The 19,728-nt window shown below is 45.3% G+C and overlaps 1 protein-coding gene across 1 annotated transcript in view; it reads right to left on the reverse strand.

Moving 5' to 3' along the window:
* Positions 1–11,013: 11,013 nt before the first annotated feature.
* The window catches only part of Vat1l (vesicle amine transport 1 like), a 147,654-nt gene continuing 138,939 nt past the window's right edge, over positions 11,014–19,728 (reverse strand). Inside the window, exons 8-9 of the mRNA XM_041650853.1 lie at positions 16,289–16,372; positions 11,014–13,527 (exon numbers count right to left, since the gene is read on the reverse strand). Of these exons, the coding sequence (XP_041506787.1) occupies positions 13,429–13,527; positions 16,289–16,372 (183 nt within the window). The 3' untranslated portion in view covers positions 11,014–13,428. The remainder of the gene's footprint in view (positions 13,528–16,288; positions 16,373–19,728) is intronic.

Here is a 19,728-nt window from a genome sequence, read left to right on the forward strand (position 1 = left end):
TTTCTTATAAATCTGAAGTGTCATTTTAAGCACTTCCACACGAATTCAACTTAATCTCAGATGAAGTGAAAGAACTCCCATGTGGGGAGACTCTCACTCAAGTCTCGGGATAACATGACTCCCCCAGTAACTCACGAGAGACCGTCCTTGCTGCAATCACACAGCTTCCTTATTTATAATTCTTTATAACCAATGGTAATAAAACATGTTCATAGCATACAGATCGGCATCCCACATCAAACATTCAGGTAATAAAACTCAGCATGAAGACAGCACCGCTGGCCAAGATGAAAACAAGGGCCTAATCCACAAAATTCATAGTCCTGGGAAAGTCTCTAACTGTGCCAACCTTGCTTTTGGTTTCTGTAGCTTTGCTTCTGGCTGATTGTTCTTGTTAACTAAAGTATGCCCATCTAGACCATGGCTTTTGTGCTCAGGGCCCAGGTTTTGAGCCCTGAGAAATGCTCAATGTGACCCTGGGATCCTGTACACCCAGGGTGGTTGCTGGCATAATAATAAAGACTTTCTATTGACTGAAATCCGTGTCCCAGCAGTCTTATCTGATGGATACCTCACAATATTTCTGGGGGTTCCACTGAGATACCCAGAGACCAGACCTTGAGATACCAGGACTCTCAGGAGTGCAGTGGCCATGGAGCTCCTAGGGGTTGCACAACCTGAGTTCCGGATCCCCAAATCTCCCATTGATCAATTGTTGCCCAGCACTTTGGAGGAATCTGACACCTCCACCCTAAAGGAAATGAAATAGAAAGTTGCCTGGTCTGTCACCTCTGGAGGAAAGTCTGGTTAAGGCACCTTATGTTTGGACACAGGAGAGGCAGGACGCAGCCAGTGATCTAGTGTCTGGGATCCGTGTGAGATATCCCTGGATTCCCCTTATTCAGGTATATGAATGTGTGGTGGCCACCTCTGGATGTCTTTACTGTGTTTCTCTCTCTCTCTCTCTGTGTGTGTGTGTATGTGTGTGTGCATGTGTACATGTGTGTCTTCCTATGTGTTTCTTTTACTTCTGTTTCCCTCTGTTAACGAGTGGTTTTCTTTGGTGTGAGACCCTCCCCCATGACTTAAGACCTGTACCCTCTCTTGTTGGGGATCCAAATCCTTTTGGCTTTGCCAGGTCACTCAGAGAAACAAACAACAAAACAAACAAACAAACAAACAAAACCCAAACCCCAAAACCTACCAACCAAAAACAAAACCAATAAACCCTGCCTGTCTCAATCTAGAGCTGTAGCTTGTTTAGTTACTTCACTCCTGCTCACAGACATGGCTACCTCAATGTGTGTGTGTGTGTGTGTGTGTGTGTGTGTGTGTGTGTGTGGCGGGGGGAGCAGGCTACTCATCCAGGGACCCGGGCCATGTAAGTGGAATGTACACAAGAAAAGGGAAATAGTCCCCCTGGGGTGAGCATTCCCTCAGCTCCTCTGCCTGCTCTAGGGGACCCCAGGGAAAGGGAAAAGAGGATGCTTCACTCCTTTCATGACTTATTGTTGTTCTTAATTCTGCGGGTTAGAGGGTAAAGACGTTATGCGAGGAAGAAGACACAGACACACGGCGGTCCCACGTGGGTGCACTTTAATGGGGGAGGGGTAACAGGCAGGTAAGGGGTGTGCGGACACGATGGGAAAGGCGGGGGAGAGAGAGAAAGGGGGGGGCTCGTGGTGGCCTTTGCTTTTTAACGGGTAGTGCAAAGGCTTCTGGGAAATGTGTCCTGCGCTTGCGTGTGCTGGAGTCCAGCGGAACGCTGGGAGCTGTAGTCTTGCAAAGGAACAACACTTATGTCTTCATTTCAACCAATGATCCATATAATTGAAAACCTCAGAACCTGTCATTCTCTGAAAAAAGTAGAAAAGCTATCCCCAGGCTGGATAGGGGAAATCACTTGCTGGACAACACAGCAGTCTGGGTAAAATGGATTTTTTTTTCTTCTGTTCAACACTGACCATGGAGACTTTAAACAACTTTTGCAAGGTGCTTTGTAGAAGGATTAACAGACAGCTGCTAAAAAAAAATTTCCTTTGTCACTCATTTGGCCCCAGATATTAAAAAGTTTGAAAAATTTAAAGGTCTAAATAGATCCCAGTCACTGAAAGTAGCTCAAAAGATGTTCAAGAACAGAGAATTGATTGGGAGACTTTTTGCATAAACTGAAAACCCTGTCACCTTCTCTGATGATGACACAGACTTACAGATGCCCAGTACAATTTTCATGTCTCCCCTCTGTCAGAAGAATATCTTCTAGCTAAAAGTTCTGCCTCCATCCAAAAGATACAGTTGGACTGTCTCTCAAATGGACAATAAAGGTTCCCGAGGGTATGGGCAGAAACTATCCTTCCAGGACTGACCCAACGCCAGCTTCCTATAATTCTTCAACTAATCAGTTCAGCTACCCCCATCCAGATTAAGCAGTAACCCAATGATCTTGGAAACAAAGAGAAATTGCCATCCATATTATGTGTCTTGGAGAGACAGTCATCCTTGTGACCTCCCAGTCACCCTAGAAGATGCCTCTCCTGCCTGGGAAGAAGCCTGGAACCTCTGATTCTCATGAGTCTGATTCCCCCAGAGAAACAGTTTTACACAGTCTTGGACTTGAAAGACGCATTCTTCGGCCACCCCATCCCCCTCCCCCACCACTGGCAGAGATCAATCAAACCATCTTTGCTTTTAAATGGACAGACCCACAGGGAGGTTACAGTAGGCAACTTCCATGAACCAGGGTGCCCCAGTGATTTAACAATTATGCAGTTGCTTGATGAGACACTAAATGCTGACCTCCCGACCTTCTATCTGAGGTTTCCTGGGAATAGATTATAAAAAGGCCGCTGAGGGACTGTTGCCCAGTGTTACAGACTTTGGGCTAACGAACGTCAGCTAAGAAAGCCCAACAGAGACTGCCTGTCTTGGCCATCAGGTGACGGGAGGCAAAAGGAGCCTAAGAGTAGGTTTGCTGCCATCCGTCAGGTCTCAACTCCAAAGACTAAGAGACAGGGTTGAGGGTTCCTAGGGGCCGTTAGGCATTGCTGTCTCTGGACACGAGGGTCTGTGGAAATAACTCGGCACAAAGGGAGCACTGAGCCCCTGACCTGGGCTGAGGAGACTGAACAAGAGACATTTGAGGCTTTGAAAACATCTCTGACTCTGGTGTATGCCCCCAGAACTTCTGGTCTCAAAACCTTTTCACCTGTTTGTCCATGAAACAAAGGGCATTACAAAATGGATTTTAACCCAGACATTGGGGCCCTGGAAACAACCTGTGACACAGCTGTCCAGACCATAGGACCCAGTAGCCACGCAATGGCTCACCTGTCTAAGAGCTGTGGTGGCTGCTGCTATCTTAGTTGGAAAAAAGAAGGAACAACTTAACTATGGATCAGGAGAACTCACGGCATCCTGTGCTGCTGAGACCCTCTGAGGAACACCAGAATGCCGGCTGTCTTATGCCTGTGTGACCCAGTACCAGGTCCTACACCTGGCCCGCCCTCGAGTCTGGTTTGAGAAACCCACCACCATCAATCCTGTTACTCTTTTGCCTGATGACAACTCACAGGTGCTCATCCACAACTGTCAGAAGATGAAAGCTAGAACCAGTATGTGGGAGATGCAGCTGGTACTATACCTGAGATGATCTGGGCTCGAACCAGGTACCTCAGTCCAGAAAGCAGAACTGATTGATCTGACCCAGGCTCTCAGATGAGGAAAGGGAAAGCCCACCACCATATACACGGACAGTTGCTGTGCTTTTACTAGCAAACGTGTCCATGGTATGGTCTATAGAAAAAGAAGGCTTCTTACTATAGTGGTCTATTATTTGTGTTTTAATAAATTAAGCGTGCAAAGCAGCCACACTAGTCAGCTGTACATGCCAGGCAGTGGTTGCACACACCTTTAATCCCAGCAGCCACACTAACTGGCCATAGAGGCTGGGTGGTGGTGATGCATGCATTTAATCCCAGCACTAGAGAGAAATATAAGACAGGAGGAGACAGCTCTCACACTCAGTCTCAATCTGAGGATCTGTGGTGGCAGGATTGCCCATTCTCGGTCTGAGGTAGAGGTAAGAGCTCTCTAGTGGCTTGGCTGCTTTGCTTTTCTGGTCTTCAGGTTGAGCCTCAATATCTGTCTCTGGGTTTTTATTATCTGTGCTACATTTCACCATTGGAAAAAGGGACATTAGAAAAATCTTGTCCCTCCTAGAGGCAATTAGGCTTCCCCTACAAATTGCTGTTCTCCACTGCTGAGCTGCTAAGATGGCTGTCCAGCAAATGGCTGTAAGACTGGGGAGGCCTATCAGTATTTTGATGACATACCATGGCCTGGTGCTGCCTGAGACTGCATGGTAAAGAAGGAATGGACAGCAAAACCCACAGATTTGGAGGACACCAGAGGGAAAGATCATTCTCCCAGAAACCGCGGGTAGGACTCTGGAAACTGCCAGGCTACTCATCTGTGGCCACAAAACTTTCTGAGTTACTCAAGCCATGGTGTGTTATAATGTGGGATGTCTTAGCCAAATGTCTTAGCAGGTTTGTGCTCAGTAAATCCAAAACAGGAAGGTGTCAGGGTGAGAGACTGACACCTGGCAAACTGGGAAAACTGACTTCACCAAGATCCAGCCTGCCAGGGGAGGATAAAAAAGTACTTGGTAACTTTTACTTTTTTTTTCTTTCTAATAGGTAGAAGCATTCCCCACTGAAACTGCTTAAACAATAGCTTAAAAGTTCCTCCAGGGACTGGTCTCCTAATTTGGCCTCCCCCAGCAATGGGATCCAACAATGGTTCAGCTTTTATAGCCCAAACTTCTCAACTAATAGCTCAAGCTTTTAGACTTAGCTTGAGACTTCATAACTTAGATAGACTGAAAACCTCATTATGCTGGGTTGGTGGCACATGCCTTTAATCCTAGCACTTGGGAGGCAGAGGCAGGTGGATCTCTGTGAGTTCGAGGCCAACCTGAACTACAGAACAAGTTTCAGGACAGCCAGGGCTTTGACACAGAGAAACCCTGTGTTGTAAAACAAATAAGTAAATAAGCAAACAAGTACATACGTAAGTAAGTAAGTAAGTAAATAAATAAATAAATAAACAAACAAATAAATATGCATATAGAGCTCAGAATTCTGGGTAGGTAAAACTTCCTCCAAAGCTTCCCCAGCTCAGAGACCAGTCATTGACAGACCTCCCTAACCATCCCTTCCTCAAGTCACTCCAGGCCCTCAGTCCTCCACACAGGCTATTATCCAAGAGACCCAGCAGACCTCAGAGTCCACCACCACTGACTTCTTCTTGAGTCCAGTGATACTGTCTGGGTCCAGTAGGTAGCCAAAGGGGCACCGGAACCAACTTGGAAAGGACCCTACATGGTGATTCTCTTCACTTCTGTGTCTGTGAAGAGAGCTGACCATTATACCAGGGATCCAACACACCCAAAAAACGGAAGCCACTTTCCAGATATTACTACCAAATGGACTGTCTTCCAGACTACAGACCAATAAAAATTGAGATTTCATCAGGCACCAGGACCTTCCACTCACTGCTCCTCAGCCTCTTCCTGAGACTTGTGTTTGGTATGAATAGAGGGTTATGGTCCAGTCCTCACCACCCTGAGGCCTGGACCCGGGAACTAAGGAAGACAAATTCATGGAGGTAATAGCTAATCTGACTAAAGACCAGCAATTCCATCTTGACCTTTGCTTGCTAAGATGCCCACTTTAAATGTCTTGTTGTGTTGGAGAAAGGAAAGATGTGGGAGTTTATCTTTTGAGATAGAAATACAGAGTTTACAATTCTATGTACGCCCCGAGGCTGGAGCTCCTATTTGCCAGGAATAGGGGAGTTTCCATTGCAAAAAAATAGGATTGTGAAATTAAGGCTTCCTGAAAAATTCCTTAAGAAAGATTTTGGTCTTTGGGAAACAAACAAACAAACAAACAAAAAATAAAACAAAACCCTGGGAAATCAGACTCAATGTCACAGGAACAGACCCTGGGGATAGTTAATCATTCTCAGTCAAAAATCAAGCAGGATTGCTGGTATGCTTAGACACCTGGCCTCCCCAATACATAGCAATAGGAAATAACCATACCGTCGGCCCATTGACTGATGAAATTCACTGTGACTGAGGACAGCCCAAATCAACATTAGAGGATTCCAAGGGACTGACACAGGCCTAATATCTAAACCTTTAACCTAGGCACTTCCCCTTATTCTGATGCCTGCTGGTCTGCCTTAGGGGTTGATAACAGCAACATTACCAAGCCCCTGAGACTACCTGGTGGGCATGTGCTAATGGTTTGACTAAATGTGCCTCTTCAGATGTTTTCGGAGCTAAGTAGACAGGTTGATCAGGACCCAGAGGTATTATACATTTCTGTTTCTGAATGAAAACAACAGTTAGATACCCTTGCAGATATGGTCCTACAAAATTGAAAAGGCTTACACTTATTTCTCATATTAAATAAAACAAACTATGCATGGATTTGGGAGAAACCTCAACAAGGGCTGGGCCTTTAATTCTCATTCTTATTGAATTAGTGGCAGACTCCTGCATCTTTAACTATATGGCCAGTTACATATCAGTTCAGTAAAATTAATGGTCCTTAGGACCAACTACACCTCCTTAGAGCCAGAGGAGTCCATGATCAGACGCATTCACTAAGACCAGTGGGTAATATAACAGGGCTCCAGACCTTAGCATAACTCACTCCATGATGGAAGTAACATTCAGGCTATAAATCTCAGCATGTAGAGAACACCATCTGCCACAATGAAAACAAAGGCCGAATTCATCACAGCCCATAGTCCGGGGAATCTCTTTGAAAACATGCACAACCACTTCACCCTCTGGAAACGTTTGCTCAAAATCTAAACTGGTGTCATAGTTAATACAACACCTCGTGCCAGTCTCTCTCTCTCTTTTCCAAAAGCCTTCCGTGGAAGGGAGAAGGGATTACTGCTGTTTTTCCAACTCTGGAGAAATCTACTCAAGGTCAAGGGAAAGAGCCAAGCACCCCTGATGACTTAAAGGGCTGTGCTGTGAGACAGAAAATCAGACCAATGCGAAAAACCACGATACATGGGGTTGGGGAACCCTTTGCTGAACAAGCCCAAATGCCCGGTTACTGAGCCCAAGTCAATGTGGCTGAGCTGCACAGCGCTTGCTTGGCATGTATAAAGCTATAGGTTCAATTCCTACAACCACCAAAAAAACCAAGAACAAAAAAAAGCTCTCTTTGTTTGGGGACACAAGTATTGGCTCTTAGCTGTGTTGCTGTGGCAAAACAGCGAACAAAATCAACCAAAAGAAGGAAGGGTTCATGTCGACTCATGGTTTGAGGGTACCGTAAGTACATCATGTGAGGAAGGTATGATGACAGGAATAGTAGGCAACTGGTCACATTGTGTCTGCTCAGGAAAAAGAGAGAGAAGGATGCTCTTCTTTTTATACAGTCTGGGACCCCTGACCATGGGGTGGTGCTATCCATATTCAGTCTGATCTTCCTTTCTCAAATTTCTCTGGAAACATCCTCACAGACACCCCTCCTACCCAGAGCTTTGGCTCCTAGGTGACTCTAAATCCCAGCAAGTTGACACTCTAGATTAACTATCACCTATGGATAGCCAACCAACTCCTTGGTATTAACCAATTAGTAAGGCAGGAAAGCAGCGCCTCTTCAAATTGACACTTGGAGTGTATCGTTTTCAACTAGATGGGTGCTCCCACCCAGGTTCTAATTCCTGTCACTCTCTGTTAAAGCAAATATTACAAAGGAGATTTCATTCAGTGATGCGAATATTTACTAAGCTTCTGCTGTGTGCATGGCTCTGCTTTACACGTCGTGAAGGACTCAGAGACAAACAGAACCCAGAAAAGAGTTCATTGTCTAGAAGAGAGAGGGAGGCAAGAATACACTGGAGAGAACTGGCGAGGATAAATGAATGGTACCCTGATGTGCAAAGCTGGGAGGAGCAATGTTGAAGCAAAGGCTAGGAACGTCTCTGTGAGATGGTATGAAATGATGGTAAATAGGCTGTCTTTTTCAAAGTGTTTTTAATAGTAGTTCTAAGTAAGTACACCTGAGTATATGTGTGTATGTGCGTGTCATTTGCATGCAGAAGCCCAAAGAAATCAAAACAAGGCCTCAGATCCTCCAGAGCTACAAGTGACAAGTGATTGTGAACACCTGATGCCAGTGCTAAAAACCAAACCTGGGTCCAACAACAAGACTTCTTAACAGCTGAGCCATCTCTCCAAGCTTCCAAGGACTTAGTTTTCTTGATAAGAATTAGTTGTGTCTGTTGTGAAGCATCTGCCAGACAAGACTGCTGGGACATGGGTTTCAGGCAATAGAAAGTCTATATTAGCCAGCAGGCAACTACACTAGATGTCCAGGATCCCAGTGTGCTATAGTCAGATTTTCTTCAGGACTGCTGGTCACCTCTGTCCTACCAGCTGGTTCCCAAATAATCACAAAGAGACTTAATATTAATTATAAATGCTTAGACAATAGCTTAGGCTGGTTACTAACTAGCTCTGACAACTTAAACTAACCCATATTTTTATCTGTGTTCTACCACGTAACTTGGTACCTTATCTCAATATGGCACGTACATCTTCTGCTTCTTCTGCATCCCGTTCTCAACCCCTGAGACTCCTCCTTTCTTCTTCCCAGCATCCTCCTAGTCTGCTTCTTCCATCTAATCTCTCCCTGCCCAGCTACAGGCCAGTCAGCTCTTTATTAACCAACGAGAATAATGCATATTTACAATGTAAAAGAGTGTTCCACATCAGCGTAGTACTGAGCCTTCCTCAGGATGAGCCCTTAGCACAAAAACCATGGTTTGGGTTGATATACTTCAGTTAACAAGAACAGTTAGTCAGAAGCAGAACTATGGAAGCCAAAAAAAAAGCAAGCTTAGAATATTTAGAGATTCCCAGGACTATGGACTGTGATGAATTAGGTTTCTTGACACACACGCATTAGACACTACAAAGCAAAACAAGTTTACAAACACAGCTTTGAGATCAAAGGGAAACAGAATCCCTGAAGAAGTTCTAGCCAATGAGGGACAGCGATTAGAAATGAATCAGGTAATCGCTGCTGTAAAGGGAATATAGCAGTGGGGGTCTGCAAGGGATGCTGATACTCCGTTCCTTTCGGTGTGTTTGTTAGCATGAGAGGGCCTCAAGGGCATCATAGGGACTCATGGTGGGAGGGAGAACATTGGATAGAAATAGCATCTCAATACCTGGAGACTGATCTGGACGTGATGAGGCCTTAAAGCGGAGGAAAAGACTTCCTCCAAAGTTTTGGAAAGGAAGAGAGAGAGAGAGAGAGAGAGAGAGAGAAAGAGAGAGAGCTGCTATGGGAAGGATGGTGGGCAGGTGTGTAGAGGGTGCAGAGGAGGTTCATCAGAGATCAGCCTCAGGACCAAATCCCTCTGAGGAGTGGTGTAGGAGGTCCTTCTGTTTTTGTATTGCTTTCTTTGGTTGAATAAAGAAACTGCCTTGGCTTTTGATAGGGCAGCAATTAGGTAGGCGGAGTAGACAGAACTGAATGCTGGGAGGAAGAAAGCTGGGTCAGGGATTGCTGCCATGGAGCCAGCTGCCAGATCAGACATGCTGAGTCTTTCCCGGTAAGCCACAACCTCATGGTGAAATACAGATTATTAGAAATGGGTTAAATCAAGATGTGAGAGTGAGCAAATAAGAGGCTAGAGCTAATGGCCAGGCAGTAATTTAATTAATACAATTTCCGTGTGGTTATTTTGGGGGTTAAGCTAGCCAGGGGGCAGGTCGCCCCCCCCTCCCAGAACAAAGGATAGGTTTGACTTTTTATAATCTCTTAGAGCTAATGGGAACTTTCACATCCTGTGATTTAGTTGCACATAGCCTGCATGGTAAGTAACACAAATGCTAGGTACCATAAACTAGATCTGTCAATCACAGCACAGGCTGCTTCTAAATTTTCTGCTCCAGAGAAAACCTGCAGGGAGGTGTGGCCTGATTCAGGCTTTGGCATCTGATCTAAAGTCAATGTTTAAAGTGTGAGATGGTGTAATTGGTGCTCCCATAGTGAAAGCCCGGCTAGAACTTGGTGAGTGCTGGCTCTGTCATTTACTAGACATGTGACCTCAGATGACTGAGGCTCCATGGGCTTTGGTTTTTCTGCCCATGCATGGGTTCAATATCAGGCCTTACTCAGCACTGTTGGGAGAGTCCATGATTTATCACAATGCCTTCCCTGTTTTTCTAGGTGCATTTAGGAGGTGTCTCATAAATGCTTGCCATTATCAGCATTGCCAGTTTCTATGATGTTTGGTATCATCTGCATGCAATTAAAATTATTTTTGAGACAGGGGCTCTCTATGTAGCCCAGGCTAGTCTCAAAATCATCATTTTCCATTCTCTGCATTCTTTAAGTGCTGGGATTACAGGCTCGCGTCACTCCCCCAGGTAATCAGAATATGAGTTTTCTGTTAGTTCGTTGACTTTCAGATTCTGTTTGTTTTCTTGAGATGGGGGTCTTTTGTAGTCAAGGCTAGCCCCAAACTCAATATTTAGCAGAGGATGACCCTGAATTCTTGACACTTCTGCCTCTACCCCTCAAGCGCTAGGATTATAGGTGTGCACCACCATGCCTGGGCTAGATTTCTTTTTAAAAAAAAAAAGCTTGTCTCGCCGGGTGATGGTGGCGCACGCCTTTAATCCCAGCACTCGGGAGGCAGAGGCAGGCGGATCTCTGTGAGTTCGAGACCAGCCTGGTGTACAGAGCTAGTTCCAGGACAGGCTCCAAAGCCACAGAGAAACCCTGTCTCAAAAAATCAAAAAACAAACAAACAAACAAACAAATAAAAAAGCTTGTCTCATTTCAGCTTCTTTTTCTTTCAGATCTTCAGCCTCACCCCCAGTTACCTGCTCCTTATGTTCTCACAGAGAGGCTGCTCATCCAAATATTTGTGTGGAGTAAAGAATGCCAGAAGAGGTTAATGCTATGCTGAATATTTTATTTATAATTTTATGTAAACATAATTTGCTTTATAGGCACAATATAACAATATAACGAAAGCTCTGAAGCCACAGACACATTAGACAATGTTCGGCTCATTCTGATAAAGCTCGACCTTCCCAGAAGCCTTTGCAGCTCCCTTAAGGCAAACAGAGACACTCTTTACACTTCCTCCGGGAAACAATCACGAGAGGGGAAGGAAGGTGCTTAACACAAGAGTCCACAGGATGACCGACTGATTCTAGGGGAAGGAAGGTGCTTAACACAAGAGTCCACAGGATGACCGACTGATTCTGGTTGTCCCTCACCCACCCTCCTGTTCTTCAGGGTGATGCTGGTCATACTCAAATTTTCAGGTTCTATGTTCTCCGTAGTGGAGAGGTTTTTCATGCTTCTCTGCTGTACATGACAAGACCATCTGGATTTTGAATGTGGGTCAGGTTCCATGTTCCCTGAAGGAGAAGCCTTCTATGGCCAGTGACCAGAAAAGGCTATTTCTACATGCTAGTAATAGCGCTTTGAGAGTAGTCCTCAATCTACCCACCCCTGAGCCTAGTGATGGTGGAAATACGACTGATTATCTGATATTTAGCAAGGACCATCTTCTCTCTGGGTAGCCAAACGCTAGAGCGCTAGTCACTCCCTGGGGCTAGAAAATAAAAGTCTGAGGTTGGCACTCTCCATATTCTCATCCCTTGCCCTATTGGCTGGTGGTACCTGTTCTCATCCTCACATGTGACTTGCACAGTCACACTGAGGAAAGACTCCATTCAGGTAAATAGTTGGTGAGAAGTCATTCATCACCACAAATTCAGGATGGAGAAAAAGGATCACAACGAATGACGTGAGGCTGGTTACAGAGACTTTGCAAACCAAGCAGGGGGATTGTTGAAATGTGTTTGTACCTAGCCCATGGGGAAAAGAGTGGGGTCCACCCTAAAGCTTATTAGTGGAGAAGGTGGGCAACACAGAAACCCTCTTAAAGTCTTCAAGAACATAAGAAACTTTATGAACACCAACTCAAGGTCATGGGGGAGCCCATTAGGTCTTCCAGAAGTCAAAATAAATTCAGGGTGCTAATTGCCTGGGTGCCTTTTATAACTAGCTTAGTTTATGAGTGACATATGAACCGTTAGGGCAGAAGGGCTAGAAGGAAGCAATTAGGAGCCCCACTGTGGAGGGAGGGAGGGAGCCTCCTTTTCCTTTTAGGTAACTGTTATCATCTCAAAGTCCATCAAAAAGGACAAGGATGCTTCTTTCAGGCTGGAAAACTGAACAGGGCATTGTGATCAAGCAGTCTGGCTCCTGATTTCTAAGGAGGCTGCAAGTCAGCACCATGGTTCTGTGTGTTGGAGAGAGGGCCACACACTCGACATCAGATGCTAGGTAGCCACCAACTGTATCCCTAGTGCAGGTTGCACAGTAGAACAAACACGCTCTGAGAAGGCAAAAGAAACCAATTGATTCCTCAACCTCCAATGTGGTCTTCAAGGGAGCCCTTCCTTGGGAAAGGTGTTTCTGGGTCAGGAATTTAGAAATAACCATGGTGATTCTGAAGGTTGGGAGTGAGAACACAGGTGAGTTTAATGACGTCTGAGTCAGGCCTATCCCTGCTGAGTGTTCTTAGGATTTAACTAAACTGTGTGTGACCACAGAGAAGACTCTGCTCATGAGACATGGTTTCAGAGGAGAGGTCTCTGTAACTGGTCCTCAGATCGATGCTGTTGACCCATCTCTATCCTAGAAAGAAACCACGCCCATCTCCCTGGGTTTATGACTAGGAACCAGGGAACAGGATTCAAGGGAGGCTCAAACCTTAAGGTGCAGAGGCCAATGCAGGGACATGGCCTCTTGGAGAGGGACAAAGTACTGCTTGGAGAAGTCTGCGTTTGTAAGACAATGGATGCTGCTCCTGGCCTACTCTCTTGCCACCAGCCAAACTGACAAGTGCCTTAGTTGGAAGCATAGCTGATGGCTGGCAGACAAAGAGTGTCATTGGCCTGAAGAATAATGGGATCTGGACAGGGCACTGTGACAACAATGCCTTTCAATCAAACATGGCCTTGCCCATGTCTGGTTTCAGACATCAGGCCCCGTGGTCTTGTGTTAATTCGCAAGGCTATTCTAGAACTGTGAAGAAGGACCCGAAGAAGGATGGGTTTGATACGAGGGAGAAGGGGAGAGTGTGATACATAGACCAGGGAGGGACACAACACTGCATGGGATGGGGTTGGCACTGAATTCCAAACACAACGGTGATCAACAGCTTCTTAGCTCGGCTGACTGCAGACAAATACGACACGCACTGGACTACAGCGTTTGTTCACTGGGGCACAGGAGAGTTCTCATGGCGGCCCTTTTCTTGCCAGCCATCCTCTATGATCTCGGACATGAGGTCTTACTGGATGAAGGGCATCCTTTCCTTGTTCTCGCTGTCACCTTCGTGGTCCTCTTCCTCCTCTCCTGCCTCACTGGTCTCTGTGCTGTCGTTGGCCATCTGCAATTCAACAGAGGTCATGATAGAGGTTATGTACCTGCTCCCTCACCATCCCTGAGCATCAGACAAGGCACTGTGGAGTGAACCTTTTTCAGAGTGTTCATTCACATAGGAGAAAGGTGCCTCTGAGGACCCCTTCTATACTTTTTACTAGCACCCACTAAAGCCCAGCTGCTTTCTTTAATGTCACTTGTTAGCTCTGGAAGTGATCTCACTGGATACATCCTGAATCTCATGATGCCCTAGATTCAGTTTGACTTCATGCTGTCTTCCATCTAGAAGGGCTGTGACATCTTCCCTACCATCAATGCTTCAAATACCCATTCTTTACTGTCTCTTTGTTCCTTTGGGTGTCAGGGTAAAACAATTTTCAGAAAGCAAGAGGGGCAGACTAGAGTTCTTGGTCTGAATGAGGGTGCTATTTGGCCTTAATTTGATGGGTTCTGCCCCTTGGTCAAGCAGATGTAACCCCAGCCCAAGGGCCACCAGAATCTCATGGGTTCATGGAAATAGACAGTGCCTCTAAATAGCTCTGCAGTGGGATAATTCTCTTGTACACTGTAGAGCTTTGTCATTCATATTGGTTTAATAAAATGCTGACTGGCTAGTAGACAGGCAGGAAGTATAGGTGGGGTGACTAGGAGAATTCTGGGAAGAGAAAGGGCAGAGAGTCAGTTACCAGTCAGACTCAGAGGAAGCAAGATGAGAATGCCATACTGTAAAAAGGTACCAAGCCACATGGCTAAACATAGACATAAATTATGGGTGAACTTAAGTTGTAAGAGCAAGTTAGTAATAAGCCTGAGCAATAGGCCAAATACTGCTGTGTGTTTATTTGGGACTGAATGGCTGAGGGACTGGGAGGAACAGAAACTTTCATTTACATAGCTTCAGTACCAACTATTTTGCTTAAATACTTAAATAAGCTGGCCAGGGCAGCTCTAGAGCCTTCTATGGATGGGGTGAAAGAGACTTATTCACAAAAGCCACAATGTAATTTGCACAGGAGTCCTGGGATCCTAGCCCCTCTATCTCTAACCTCATGCCATCATTTTCCCTCCAATGGTCCTGTGACTTCATGAGAACCCTATTTCCTTCTTTTTTTCCCTTTTTCTTTTTATTTATTTATTAAAGATTTCTGTCTCTTCCCGCCACCGCCTCCCATTTCTCTCCCCCTCCTCCAAACAAGTCCCCCTCCCTTGTCAGCCCAAAGATCAGTCAGGGTCCCTGCCCTGTGGGAAGTCCAAGGACCACCCACCTCCATCCAGGTCTAGTAAGGTGAGCATCCAAACTGCCTAGGCTCCTACAAAGCCAGTATATGCAGTAGGATCAAAAACCCATTGCCATTGTTCTTGAGTTCTCAGTAGTCCTCATTGTCCACTATGTTCAGAGAGTCCGGTTTTATCCCAGGCTTTTTCAGACCCAGGCCAGCTGGCCTTGATGAGTTCCCGATAGAACATCCCCATTGTCTCAGTGTGTGGGTGCACCCCTTGCGGTCCTGAGTTCCTTGCTCGTGCTCTCTCTCCTTCTGCTCCTGATTTGGACCTTGAGATTTCTGTCTGGTGCTCCAATGTGGGTCTCTGTCTCTGTCTCCTTTCATTGCCTGATGAAGGTTAATATTCGGGAGGATGCCTATATGTTTTTCTTCATGAGAACTTTAAAAACTATCTCCACATTGATATCAGCAGCTTGTGTCACAAAGTTTCCCTACCTTGAACTGTTCTGTAAGGAGTGAAATGGCCATTACCCTTGAGCCACATTATGGCTACAGTAGACCAGGAGCCATTTCTGAAAATACACACTTGGACTGAGAGCTATGGATCATTTTAGTTCTTTTTCTTGAAAAAGACATACCGATACAAGACTAGGGCGTTAGTAAAGAATCTAAAAACAACCTCAAACCTCCATGCTTTCTTCGTTTATCTTACCTAGAGCTTAGGATGGCCAGTCATGCTCAGTGAAGGCCTTTCTTGCTGACCTAGAAGAACCTGTCAATCTCTAGCTCATAAATGGGACCAAAGCGGGAGTGGGAATCCACTTTCCCAGGTTGCAAATAGACTGAGCACCAGGCTTTGGATGCATGCAGTCAGAGCATCGGTACATCGAGGGCTACACCATATGCCACCACCCCTCCCCCTAAGCAGCCAGTTTTTTTGTTTGTTTGTTTTTTGTTTTTTATTTTGGTTTTTCGAGACAGGGTTTCTCTGTGGTTTTGGAACCTGTCCTGGAACTAGGTCTTGTAGACCAGGCTGGTCTCGAACTCACAGAGATCCGCCTGCTTCTGCCTCCCAAGTGCTGGGATTAAAGGCGTGCGCCACCACTGCCTGGCTAAAGCAGCCAGTTTTGGAACAGGTGACTCTGACTTGCTGTCTTCTTGTGGATTGCCTGGATATTTGGGTTTTGTCCTAATAAACGGAAGTGTATTGAACAGGAGCAGCAGGAGCATCCGGAGGCAGCAGGCCACCATTCTATTGGGTATATGTAGTGCATTGTTTAGAATTAACTAGGAAGTCTTCCCATTGGTAGCAGCCTAGAGATCACAACTGTAAAAGGTCCTTTTCTATCCATTCCAGCAATTTTCCTGTCTTTCTTCACTTCCATCTCAACCCATGGCTAATCCCTCATTCTGAAATCATCTAATCACCCCTGCTTTTTGAGAGTCTGGCCACTACCTGTATTTCCTTCTTCAACAACTGTCTACACCTGATGATTCATTTGCCTTTGGGTTTGAGCCAGGTGGGTTCCTCTGCATTCCACTTACCAGCGGAGTCGGGGTCTTTTCCACATCCAGGATTAGCTTCCCGATGTTCCCTCGGTCGTGGATGCGCTGCATGGCCTCCTTGACCTGAGACACAAGGTAAGACATAAGTGCTGATTAGTGAAACGTGACTCCTGGAAAAAGGGCCTGGAAAAGTCAATCTGCCGGCCTTCCACCAGAGGTCGCTGCAGCTCAAAGAGTGGTTCAGACAGCAACTTTTTGTGGCGCAAATATATTCATTCGCCGTGCGTCAATCATACACTCTGACCTTCTCTTGCACGTCTTGTGGGTCCGAACATTGAAGATTACAGTTTTCACAATGAGAATATATATACTGTAAGTCAGAGTGGTCAGACTGGATGTTAATCAGTGACCCACTTACTTAGGTGTTACATAACCTGGGTTCATACTTTCGCCAAATAAACCAGTTACCAGGGCTAAACCGCATTTTCAAAACTCCCATAATTTCTAGCTGCCGGGATGAAACTGTTTGGCTGTACTACACCTCCCTTCCCTTCCACGGCTGTGTAGAAAGTGAACTGCAGGAGGCACTGTGTGGGCTAAACGGAAATGCAACCTCGCTTGCCTCACAAAAGTCAATTTATAAAACGTTATAATAGGTCGAGTCTAAATATTTTTCGTAAAGTCTCAGAATTTAAAATATTTTTGTTCCTTCGGCCCACAAATATTCAGTAAATGTTGCTTCAAGGCTAGATGCTATGACATTACAAAAAAGAAGAAGAAAAAGTCAGACATAGTTAACTGTGTGTGAGGAATTCGGCCTGTGGCTGATGGAGAACTGTTTGTTTATTTGAAAATCAAAGGCTTCTTCTATTCATTTGGATCCAAACTCACAGAACCATTAAAATGTTTGTGTTCAAATTGCTTTTCTGGGACTTCAGAGACGCAATTCAATTTATGGGAGAAAAACATAAAAGATAATGACTTCATTGCTTTTCATGGCAAAAGCCTGTAACGGCTTATATGTCACAGTAAAGGGATGGGTAAATAAACAATGGCTTCCACATTCATCTACCAAATGGGAACGTTGCAGAGCCGTTAAGAAACAGAAAGATATATGTCACTAATTATAAAGGAGACACAGCAGGATCAAACGCTTTTGTAATCTTGCTAAATGAGAAAACCGACAGGCAAACGTTTATTTACATCTCTATAAAAGTGTAGATATTCTAAAATGCCTAGGAAGGTTTGCAGGTGTACCTTGGAAGCTAAGTGGGGGAGAGGAAGGCCTTTTTAACAGTGTTATGTGGTAACGTGTTGCTAGGTCAGTATTTAAAATAAATATAATGCATCTTTCAAATGCACTTTGTTTTTGGTCACTTTGTGGTGAGAAATAATCTCTGTTTTGTAGACTGATTGTGTCACGTGACCGTTAATTTTTCTGATACCGCTAAACACACCTGTGGATTCCTTCCGTTTACGTGGGGACTTCTGAAGGATTTTCACACTTGGTCACAGCAACAGGTAGCACAATTGGCCCCTGGCATCTGTGTCAGGTTGATTCTTAGCTCTTCATGGATTGCAACATGCGTGGTTGTTCTTCTATAAAGTAGTGTGGTATGTATCTGCATAGAATCTACATACATTTCCCCATAGATGTTCAGTCCGTTAAGACTCTAGATCACGCATAGCACCAAATACAACATGATACTGTGTTGTTCTGCCATCTAGAGAATCATGACAACAAATCAAAGCATGCATGTTCATGCAATGCCCCCCCCCCCCCACAAGTATTTCCTCTTCAAGGTTTGCTGAACTGCTGATGTAGAATCTGTACATGAGGCAGGCCCACTGTGCTTATTGAAAAGCTCTATGTGGCGACAGAGAGTTGTTAGTGTAGCTCTCTGCTTCTCCTGGGAGTCATGTCCTTGTGTGATTGTATCCCCTTGAGTGTAGGCTGGAGCTAGGGACCAGCTTTCCTACAGAGCACAGCAGATGGGATGGGCTCCTCCTTCTAAGATTAAGTTATAGAAGACCACATCTGTGTTGTCATGACTCTGGTGAGGCATGCTTCATTGCTTGGATACCCTATAGAGTCCCTACATGACAGAGACCTAAGATAACACTCCATCCAACAGTCAGTAAGGGACTGAGACCTTTAGCTTCTCTTGCTAACTACCCCTAAAGAATTTAGAAGTCGAGTCTTCTCCAGCCAAGCCTCGAAATGGGGTCATATCCTGGCTGACATCTTGATTGTAGCCTTGTGGGAGTCAAAGGACCCAGCTAAATCATACCCAGCTCCCAGTACCCTATCCTGAGCCTATGAAATCACCAATGCTTTAAAGTTCACGCCTTTTTTTTTTGTGTGTGTGTGGAGGGGATAAACGAGATAATAAATATTTAACAGACTCCTACCTTGAATATATAATGCTTAGCTTGCAAGATACATAGAGTGCTCAATTTTCAGGGTAAGTACCCTGAGGCTAAGGAGCATATGCAATTCACTCAGAGATTACATGGCTATGGGGAACAGAAGTGTGGTTCAGAATCAGGTCAGAGAGACTTCAAATCCAGCATTTCTCCCTTGATCCTCAGAAGTAGAAAGTAGTAGTAGAAGTAGAAAAAGTGGTAACAACATCCCTCACAGGGCTCCTTTTAGGTATTAGGGACCCTGGGTACCTTCTATATTCCAGTGCTCTACTACTGAGCTACACCCTTAGTCTCTTTTTATTATTATTATTTTTCGAGACAGGGTTTCTCTGTGTAACAGTCCTAGCTGTCCTGAAACTAGCTCTTGTAGACCAGGCTGGCCTCGAACTCACAGAGATCCACCTGCCTCTGCCTCCCAAGTACTGGGATTAAAAGAGTGCGCCACCACCACCCGGCCCACCTTTAGCCTCTTGATGGTGGAGTCTCTGGCCAAGCACTTGACCTCTGCCCCAAGTCCCTCATTGTCAGATTCTAGGCAAGTTCTCTACCTCTGAGCTATGTCCCTATTTCCTCACTGGTGAATTCTGACCAAGCACTCTACAACTGAGTCACATTGCCAGACCTTTCCTTATGGTTTCTAGCCAGACACTCTGCTGCTGAGCCAAACCCCTAGCCCTTCATGGCTATGGTAGTTTGAATGTAACTGGCCCCTATGATCTCATAGGGAGTGGCACTATTAGGTGGTGTGGCTTTGTTGGAGTGGGTATGGCCTTGTTAGAGGAAGTGTGTCACTGTGGGGGCAGACTTTGGGGTTTCCTATGCTCAGGATACTCCCCCCCCCCCCAGTGTCTCAGATGACTTCCTGTTGATTGTGAGATGTTCTCAGCTGTTCTTCCAGCACCACATCTGCTTGCCACGCTCCCCACCATGGATGATAATGGGCTGAATCTCCGAAAGTGTAAGTGAGCCACCCAACTAAATGTTTTCCTTTATAAGAGTTGCCATGGCCATGATGTCTCTTGACAGCAATAGGAACCCTGACTAATGTGGGA

The sequence above is a fragment of the Microtus oregoni genome, unplaced genomic scaffold (assembly GCF_018167655.1).
Source record: "Microtus oregoni isolate MIOR12 unplaced genomic scaffold, Mior012 000004F_ref0000308, whole genome shotgun sequence".
Taxonomy (NCBI): Eukaryota; Metazoa; Chordata; class Mammalia; order Rodentia; family Cricetidae; genus Microtus; species Microtus oregoni.